The sequence below is a fragment of the Nicotiana attenuata genome, unplaced genomic scaffold (assembly GCF_001879085.1).
Source record: "Nicotiana attenuata strain UT unplaced genomic scaffold, NIATTr2, whole genome shotgun sequence".
NCBI lineage: Eukaryota > Viridiplantae > Streptophyta > Magnoliopsida > Solanales > Solanaceae > Nicotiana > Nicotiana attenuata.
Window position 1 is genome coordinate 42,762 of NW_017672923.1, and position 10,070 is coordinate 52,831.

Sequence of the window (10,070 nt, forward strand, 5' to 3'; positions counted from 1 at the left end):
GGGGGGCTATTAATATCCTTTCTATCTTATCTTCCCTGTTTTTATGCTCGTACTATTGTGCACATCCAATCTAAGAATCATACTATAACACCATGAAGTGAACCCTGAAATACCTTCCATCACTAATATCTTCGTGTACTTTTATGCTTATGCACGTCTCTTCTTTCAGTTTCTTGGTTCATAGATGAACACACAAGTAACTATGTATTTCTAGGTCGAGGTTCATCGCTCTGTGTGACAAAGGACAGAGTCTGAATCATTAGTGTTGGTCTCCCCTTTTGGGTTTCTGCAAGTTGTGCATTTCAGTCTAAGCTGTTCTGAGTCACCATAAGTAGAAGCAATGCTTACCAAGGTATATAGTAAAAAAAAATTGTGCTTTCATGGATAAGCTTCTGTTCCAACCTATTAAACCGGAATGAGTATATTTAGAAATAGGTTACTTTGTTAACGGACATAAACCAAAATTGCAGAGAATGGATAAGAGGAAGTCATTATCAATTTTTCTTTTTTACTAGTAAGCTGTTGAGATCTATTTAAACATGGTGCTTGACATATTCTCTTGATTGAAAAAATTGAATTCAGGGTTATAATAGAATTTAGGTGACTAGAGGTTCGTATTTGTCTTAGTTGAAGCTCAGAACAGGTCATACTACAGAGTTGGTGAATAAAATGTTCATGCCATCATAAATTTTCATGGTAAAATGCTCTTCAGCTCCACATAGATGTTTTCCCTATATCGGAAAATACTTCTCTTCTCTGGAACAGAGGGAATTGTGAAAGCTTGTGGACTGAGATTATATATGAAACATAGGTGGGGAGGGGGGGTACATGTATTTGATTGTTATTTTTGAAGAATTTACTAAGCTGTCCTGTATCTTCTGAGTATAAGTTTTGTTGAAGTCCCGCACCCAAGGGTGTGGACTAGGGGTCAATGAAGTGGGCTGAAAACCATGTGAGACTAGGGTTCAAATTCCAGCAAAGGTATAAAAAGCTAGGTCATTTCTTTCCATATGTCTTGATGAGCAGAGTTATCCGTGTGAGATGGGAGGTAGCAGGTACCCGGTGGAGTAGTTGAGGTGCGTGCAAGTTGGCCCCAACACCATCATTATAAACTAAAAAAAAAGTTTTGCTGAAATTCCTATTATGGAAAGATGAATATTATACTGTTTTGCCCAATTGTAGTGACCATATGTGCTAATTTATTGTTTTTTGTCACCTTAATCGTAAATCTGCTATGTGCAGAATTGTTATTTTCTCTTTACTTTGTAAGTCCTAAATAGGTCACTTCTTAATCTCATCAGTTTTTTTTTGCCAGGTTGCTATATCGTGGTGGAACAGTGGCAATTGTTGGTTCTATCACAGCAACTGTTGAGGATGCCATACTGGTGTAAGTAATTCACGGGTTTGAATGTCCTAGAGTGTACTTAATTCTTCTAAGTGCAGCACTAGTAGTTCTGTAAATGGATGCAATAATAACGCAAGACAGCTTGGACCATCACTACTGAGGAAGAATGTGCAATCACATAGCTTGTGAAAATAACTCGTCAAAGTACTTGAGTTCATATTATATGCCTGTAAATTGCTATTATCAGCAGAAGTTTGAATCGTCTTGCTCTCTCTATTTCTCCGTATATCAGATTTATTTTGCTTAAACTACTCTTTTCAAAAATATTAGAGGGTTCTTTTTACTTTATCTTGGGGATGGGGGAGAGTGCGTTTCCTGTTCTATTTACACTTTTTTTTTTTGATTTGCACCGGGTGTCCGAGTCTCTAAGAGCCCCGACTAATCCCACGGGTGCACAGGCCCTCGGCAAGGAGTTTCCCGCAAGTGCACCACGGTTAATTCAGGTTTTACCCAGTCCGATGGCCCTCAGAAATTGTTTGCACCCAGTGGGTTTCGAACTTGAGACCTTGAAAGGGAGCAAACCCCAAGGCTCAAGTCTATTGCCACCGGGCCAACCCCTGAGGGTTCTGTTCTATTTACACTTTGAGAGATGAAAGTAGTAAACATACAAGTCTTAATCCTGCTTCCAATTATGTGAGTTCATTAATAAATCAATCAATCAACAACACCTTAATCCCAAATTAATTGGGAGTTATGTGTGTTCATAACTTCATATAAAAGAATAGTGCGAGTTAATATAAATGGAACCGTAAAAAAAAGCTTTACAAAGCATTACTGATAAGTTATAATGACGAATAAAAATAAGCGTTGAACTGTTTTGAGATTCCTCATATTTTGTCCCCTAGTGCTTGTGCATGACGCAGCCAAACTGCTGATACTAAACTCAAATTCTTGAACACTAGCTGCACGAAAAACTTACCCTTGATGAAATTAGTTTTATTGCTTATGACTTACTAGATATGTTGCTCTACTTTTTGCCTTAAATGTTGTGTATCTTACTACCAGGTATGCTGCAATTTTAGGATCCTCTCCTGCTGAGAGAGTTTCTTTGAAACCGGTAATTACCCAATAATATTGCATATGTGCTCGCTATCATAATCTTAATTTAGTATGATACATCTTTTTTTCATTTATTCCTCTATTTCCTAAAAATGTTACAGAACACAAAGTGATTTTATGGATAAGCATGCTCCTCCAAAGGCAGTTGATTGACCATCCTCTTTAGTTTCTCCAGAATCTTAAAAACCCACAAGAAATCTGACGAGAAGATTTGATATACAACTTCTTAGTGTTGGGAACCCTGGTAGTATGTAAACCTTAAGACTAAGGCTTCTCGAGTGATATTGGCTCGGTCTTTTCCGGCCTCTGGATGAATTCTGCAGATAGAAATACTGAAGTTGTGCAACTCCTGTAATAGCCTGGTCTACATGGACCACAATATTGAAGAAAGAAACTTCTAGCTTATGTAGTAGGACCTAAACATCAGCTCTCAAAAGTAGAAGAAAATAGGATGATTTGTAACACTTTTTTTCTTGTTTAGATCATCTAGGGAGCATTGTACTTCTTATTTGGACTATTCTGGAGGACACAGTAATTTTCACCTTATGAGTTTCAGAGCTGAGTTGTACATATGCCTATTCCATTAAAGTCCTTTCCTTACTATGTTTCAGGCTCTCCCTTGTTTACCAAATTTAACTTCATGTGAGAGCTGGTACGCTGTAGGATCACTGCGCCTGGGGAAGTATACTGAGGTAATTGCTATTCTGGTTGAGAAGCGTCTGAAATGTAACTTTCTTGTAACAGTTCAATAGTTTCTTGACTTCCTCCTGCAGTGGTTCAATGATGTTTTCTCAACTGAAATATCTGATAAGTGTGAGGATATTCTTAATCGGCTATCGGAAAAACATGGTTGCGAAGTAAGTGTATTGCCCATGTCCAGTTCTTTGGTTCTGTCAAGGGATTGTGATTGTTCATCTGCCATCTTGCTTGCTTAGAGTTAGGGGTCTTATGAGCATCAATTTTGTGACTAACTATTTTCTTTCTTTCTATCTTTTTACCATTTTTATTTTTGTTAAATTATTTTGCCTTTCTTCCCTCAATTTGAAGACGATAGAGGTTGTAATCCCAGAGTTGCCTGAGATGCGCACTGCACATATTGTTTCTGTTGGCTCTGAAGCACTATCTGGGCTGAATCCTGACTTTGAGGATGGGTATGTCTCATTACCTTATTGAGCAGGTCTTCCATGTGCTTGAGATGGCTTGTTTGGGCCAGTACATGACATGATAACATTATTCATATTCTTCTTGATGAACACCTTGCAGCTTTGCACTTGTAGAATAATCTGTTTTCGACCTGATTTCCAGGAAATCAGCAAGATTAACATATGATACTCGGATAAATCTGGCACTTTTTCGAACATTTACAGCGTCGGATTATGTTGCTGCTCAGTGTCTTAGGTGAGGCATTATTTTGTCAAATTCTGAATTTGATCTGCTTTGCAAATACACTGGCATCTAAAAGGATATTTGAACTAAGATGTGCGTAGTTTGATCATTTGTTACTTGTTTTGGAAGTCTAAGACAATGGTATTCTGTACTTATGATAAGCGGTTGCATAAATAAAGAGAAAAATCTTGTCAATGACACAAGATCGTCCTCATCACCTTTGCTTGCTTGTATCTGGCGAGAATGAAATTAAATCTTTTGGGTGTACCTTTTTCGATTCATAGTTTGGTTGCTGCTCATAAATTTGCTCAAGAAATATTGAAATCTCTTTTATGTAAGAAAGCGACAATTAGTCTTCTTCTTCTTTTTCCACTCTGTCTGGGCTTAATACTACGTGCTAAATCATCTAAATAGATTTTATTTCAAAAGAACATAGGTAGGATAAATAAGAAAAAGAAAAGCCTTAAGTCTATGCGCTACACTTTTTGGTTGCTAGTGCTCTCTGATTTTGTTTATCCTCTTGTTTCTTATACTAATGAAAGCATGCAGTCCTATAATTCTGGTATTTTATTCAACTAGCAATCAGGGTAGAAGTGCATTCGCTTCTGATATAGGCAATATGAAAAGTTTTTAAGTACTATAAGTTTTTGGATATAATCTCTCTAATTATTCAGGCGAAGGTTAATGTATTACCACATGGAAATATTCAAGAAGGTGGATATCATTGTGACACCTACTACTGGGTATGTATTCACATTCCTGTCTTTGTGTGATAGTGCATAAGTTTTTTTATCATTTTCTTGGTTAAGCACTGCTATTTTCATCTAAATGTCATCTGTGTGCATTTTGGGTATGTATTTACATTCCTGTCTTTATGTGCATGCGCCTAATTTGCAAGTGCTTCTTTTAGTTTCACGATATTTTTCTTTTTTTCTTTTTTCATTATCTGGAGGAAGGATATACACTTGTGAATAGCACGATCCCTCACCATTCCAATTAAATTATTGAATTTGGTCAGTGATGAAGCATGAATAGGATTTTGTTTTCACTGGAACAGCGAGAAGGTGATAGTTGGAGATTGATTACTTTGTTGATGTCAAATCTAGATCAAACCTCTAAAATGTTTTGTATACGCATAAAAGTTAATGTCTTTGAACAATATACATATATGTGAAATCAGCAGGTCTGTTAATTATTTGCTGCTGCTGGAATATGAATATATATGAAACCGTCTTTAACTAACAATTGTTTTCCCGGTTCTTCAGCATGACAGCACCCATAATATCACCAAGTGCTCTTAAAGTTGGAGAGACCAATTTGCACGTTTCAGGTATATATTTCGTTATGATGCACTGGTTCATGCTAACTGAGACTGAATAGATTGATCTATTAGAGCTATAGAGTGGTGGCACACACTATTTTTTTTTCTTCTGACTGTTAAACTCCAGACCCCCAAACCTCCCCTCCTCCCCCGGACAGCAGTGGTTTATCCTACTTTTCCCTTGGCGGTTCGAACTCTAAACCTTTTGGTTGGAGTGAAGTAATCTTACAACTGGATAACTTCTCATGTCCTTGCATGTACTGATATAAGAAGGATGATCCTCTTTTTAAGATATTCTTAACTGTGGTACCTGTGTGAATTTCTTGAAATACAGTTAGTTGCTAATTTCTTCTTCTTTTGTTTAATAAAAAGTTTATTCCTTTATATAGGTGTACTACTTTACAATCTTATGTTGGTTCTTGCTCTCACACTCTCTTCCAGGAAATCTTATGCGGTTCGTATTAGCAGGAAATCTTCTGGGCTTTCCTGCAATTTCTGTGCCTGTAAGCATAGCATCTTTCTCCTTTGTACTTGAAATTTAGACTAACTAAAGATTCCGAAAAATTAACTCGATGGAATAGAAAGAACATTGTCTGAGGCATACTAAATTTCGTACCCAGTCTGGATACCCTTTACATTTAAAAATTACAATATTATCTGCTCTTAGTTTACTTGGTTTAATGGGTACCACAAATGGAAAAGTGTGTAAACCCCTTATCAAAATCAATTAAAAAGGTAGAAACATATCCCCAGAGATTGTTAACGTCATAAAGATGAATTAGCAATTAAATTCTTTTCTTTTATAGTGAAAAGGACTCATTTCATAAGTCCTAAGAATTTGAAACATGACATATTCAAATGGCTCTGTTTCTGGTTTTAAGGTGGCGTAGTGCAGTTCTACATAGATAATCTTGTTTAGTGTGGGATCCTGCCAAGAAAACCTTTCTGATGTTGGACAGGTTAGGAGTTACTAGCCTACACCTAGTCAATGGATGAAGAGCAAAACTATGCAGAATTTGAATTTGTTTTTTGTCCTGGAAGAATGCTAATTTTAAACTGGAAATAAAAATTGCATTAGAAGAGCTCGTACATTTACCTTTTCCAAAACTCAAACCGTAAATACAACAACAACAACAAAAAACCAGTGTAATCCCACTAATGGGGTCCGGGGAGAGTAGAATGTACGCAAACCTTACCCCTTTCTAAAGAAGGTAGAGAGGCTGTTTTCGGAACACCCTCGGCTCGAGAAAGATAGAGAGTAAGGAGTAACAGCAAGCAACAACACCGACAAAGCAAACAGAAAACCGAAGCGAAAGAAACAATAAGCAATAACAGAAAATTGATAGTAAGAAAATACAAGACTAACACTGAGGAATGCATTAAAACTACCAGAACGAGCAAGGACAATGCTCGGCTACCTAGCCTACTACCTTAATTCTCGACCTTCACACCTTCTCCTATCTAGGGTAAAGAGTAATGTCCTCGGTAAGCTGGAGAATCGCCATGTCTTGCCTAGTCAGCTCTCTCCAATACTTCTTCGGCCTACCTCTATCTCTCCTTAGGCCCTCCAAGACCAACCTCTCACACCTCTTTTCTGGGGCATCTATGCTTCTCCTTTTCACATGCCCGAACCATTTAAGTCTCGCTTCCCGCATCTTGTCTTCCACATAACTTACCTTTATGTTTTAGTGGCACATCCTTATCACATAGAACACCGGAAGCGAGCGTCCATTTCGTCCACCCCGCCCCAATACGATGTGTAACATCCTCGTCAATCTCCCCGTTCCCTTGTATAATTGGCCCAAGGTACTTGAAACTATCCCTCCTAGGGATGACTTGTGAATCAAGCCTCACGTCTTCGTCCACTTCATGAGTCGCTCCACTGAACTTGCACTCCAGGTATTCTGTCTTGATCCTGCTCAACTTGAAACTTTTAGACTCCAGGGTCTGCCTCCAAACCTCTAACCTCGCGTCTTGTCTATCAGTACAATGTCATCTACAAATAACATACAACATGACCCCTCTCTTTTAATGTGGCACGTCACGCCGAGGCAAATAAAAATGGGCTGAGGGCTGACCCCTGATGCAGCCGCATCACAACTGGGAAGTCTTCCGAGTCTCCTCCCACTGTCCCCACCCAAGTCTTAGCACCATCATGCATGTTCTTAATAGCTCTAATGTATGCTACAGGAACACCTCTAGCCTCCAAACATCTCCATAGAACCTCCCTCGGGACTTTATCATAAGCCTTCTCTAAGTCGATGAACACCATATGCAAATCCCTCTTCCTCTTCCTATACTGCTCCATCAATCTCCTAACAAGATGAATAGCTTCCGTAATCGAACGTCCCGGCATTCAAACTGTAAACACAATTGTTAATCGTAGTGGTCGACGGCACGACTCGGNGTAAACACAATTGTTTAAATCTATGTTGCGCAGACTCACCAAAATGTAGCCGCACCCGTGTCGGATCCTTCAAAAATACACTACTTTTGGAGGATCCGACACGTATCCGGCCACGTTTTCGGAGAGTCCGAGCAACATAGTTTAAATTGTTCTAACGTTTTATGCTGAACCCATGGTACTTGGTAATACCTGAGGAGATTAATTTATATTAAATCATTCACCTTGTGGAAACTACTAGAGATGGCGGTGTCAATTATATCTCCAACTGTTTCATATTTTTGTTGGAATCTTGTATGCTCAGGTTGGCTATGACAAGCAAGGACTTCCTATAGGTATGCAGCTCATTGGGCGTCCATGGTGCGAAGCATCCATTTTGCGCTTGGCGGCTGCCATAGAGGTATGGCTACCCTTCCAACAAAACGAGTCACGGACCATTTTCTTGAAACAGATGACACCATATAGACCTCAATGCCACTTGGTACGTAGATCTATGTTTGGCACTGTAATAGTCGATATGTAACTTTTCAGGAAACTTGTGCTGGGCCAAAGAAGAAGCCGGTGCAGTTTTATGATATTTTGAAAGGGAACCAGTTGTGAAGTTTAGGTTCTCAATTTACATACTGATGATGGCTCTCATGCATTGGCGATTTCAGAACTCACGAAACTGTGAAGTGGTTCATTTGCTGTAATTCTGTTGTTCCTAATTAAAACATAACTATTCTTGCCAAAAAGTCTTGCTCATATGCTAAACTAGGGGCATTCTGTCATGAGGTTCCTAGTTATGTTCCTAGTTACATCTCCTAGTGACTGCAGAAACGTATCCTTCCTCTAATGTGGAAATGAGATTTCCAATTGACCTTAGTTTCACAGGGGAGCTGTCAAAGTTTGTACTCCTAGTCAAAGCTATATCAGACTACTTTGGACTTTGGAGGAAAGATTAAAAAGGAATAGGAAACCACAGCAAATAAAAATCAAGCTTTTGGGAGTAAATAATAGATAGACGATCCAATCACAACCACACTCAAGTAGGTTAATGAAGCTCTTATTGTTAATGGCAGTTTCTTCTTCTTTAATTTTTTTACAAATAAGCAAGCTAAAATACAAATTGGGGATCCCTAACCAATAATAGATTTCAGTTAATATAAAATTGTGAATATAATTTTGCTTCAGTTTCTAAGTTAAATGATTTATTTGAGCAGGAAGGTATCAAGAATTATCTAGATCTGCCTAATCCTACCCCAAAAACAAGTTATGATGATGTTGAAGCTCAAGCTGCTAAGAAGTTGCTTCATAATGGGTAAAAATATAAATATAATAATTTTTAACGGCTTAATGATTTATCCGATAAGGAAATTGAGTAATCCGTCCCCGAATCGGTAAACCGTTAATAATAAAATTTCAATTCGTTCACCAACTGTTAATCCGATAACCCGATACCGATAAGCCAATAAACTACAATGTACCACCAAAACATACAGTCATGTGGTATTGATGGGAATTGTGTAACTAGAAGAAGGAAAAAAGTAAGAAACCCCATATATATATATCCGTTAAGAAATAATAAATGAAGTGCATAATTTACCATGATACCCATATTAATTGATGCATATTTTTAATGGATTGCAAAAAATGATTTGAAATGAGTAATTAATACTCTGGGTATTATAGGGGGAAACAATTATCTTTCTTGATATGCTAAAAGTGACAAGTAAAAGTGAAAATCTATTTTAAAATATTGGATAAGTAAAAGTGAACAGAGATAGTATATATATGGACAAGTAAAAATGAGCAGAAGGCCTAATACTTTTCAAGAAAAAAATGGACTTTAAACCGCTTTAATTGCCAACCAAATTAGTGTTAAAATAGTACGGTATAGCCTGTTTTCGGACTGGTCATTCAAAAATAGCCAGCATTTACCAAGTCAATAAAAAATAGCCACTATTTTGCTGCAGCAGAGACCGGTCCAGCATAATATACTGGAGTTTGGTGCACCTGTGTATGAACTCCAGCATATTATGCTGGACCGGTATACTTTGCTTGCTCCAGTATAATATACTGGAGACTGGAGCATCGATGCTCCAAACTCCACTATATTATGCTGGACCGATATACTTGCTGGAACTCTAGTATATTATGCTGGAGTTCTAGTGTACTTATGCTGGAACTCCATCATATTATGCTGGAGTTCCAGCATACTTATCTTGGAACTCCAGTATAATATGCTGGAGTTCAAGTATACTTATGCCGGAACTCCAGCATAATATGCTGGCGTATTTTCCGGGTTTTGAACGGTGTTTTCGCTCAGATTTATTTTTACATGAAAAATGGCTAAATATCGATTACTTTTGAAACTGGGCTATTTTTGAACGACCAGTTATAAATCTGGCTATTTTTGAATTTCGCTGGTGCTAATTGAATGCCAATAGCATTTCGGTAGGTCTATTAATGGATGTAACGTTTGAATCAAGAGCCTAGAGTGGTAAATTAACCTC

At 37.9% G+C, this 10,070-nt stretch overlaps 1 protein-coding gene across 2 annotated transcripts in view; it reads left to right on the forward strand.

Moving 5' to 3' along the window:
• LOC109214935 (fatty acid amide hydrolase-like) overlaps positions 1–8,345 on the forward strand; it is a 14,090-nt gene extending 5,745 nt beyond the window's left edge. For both annotated transcript variants that reach the window (XM_019378909.1, XM_019378910.1), the window contains exons 11-21: positions 1,316–1,387; positions 2,411–2,462; positions 3,076–3,156; positions 3,238–3,321; positions 3,512–3,615; positions 3,770–3,862; positions 4,525–4,593; positions 5,116–5,180; positions 5,613–5,674; positions 7,880–7,975; positions 8,107–8,345. In XM_019378909.1, the coding sequence (XP_019234454.1) occupies positions 1,316–1,387; positions 2,411–2,462; positions 3,076–3,156; positions 3,238–3,321; positions 3,512–3,615; positions 3,770–3,862; positions 4,525–4,593; positions 5,116–5,180; positions 5,613–5,674; positions 7,880–7,975; positions 8,107–8,175 (847 nt within the window). In that variant the 3' untranslated portion in view covers positions 8,176–8,345. The remainder of the gene's footprint in view (positions 1–1,315; positions 1,388–2,410; positions 2,463–3,075; positions 3,157–3,237; positions 3,322–3,511; positions 3,616–3,769; positions 3,863–4,524; positions 4,594–5,115; positions 5,181–5,612; positions 5,675–7,879; positions 7,976–8,106) is intronic.
• The last annotated feature ends 1,725 nt before the right edge of the window (positions 8,346–10,070 follow it).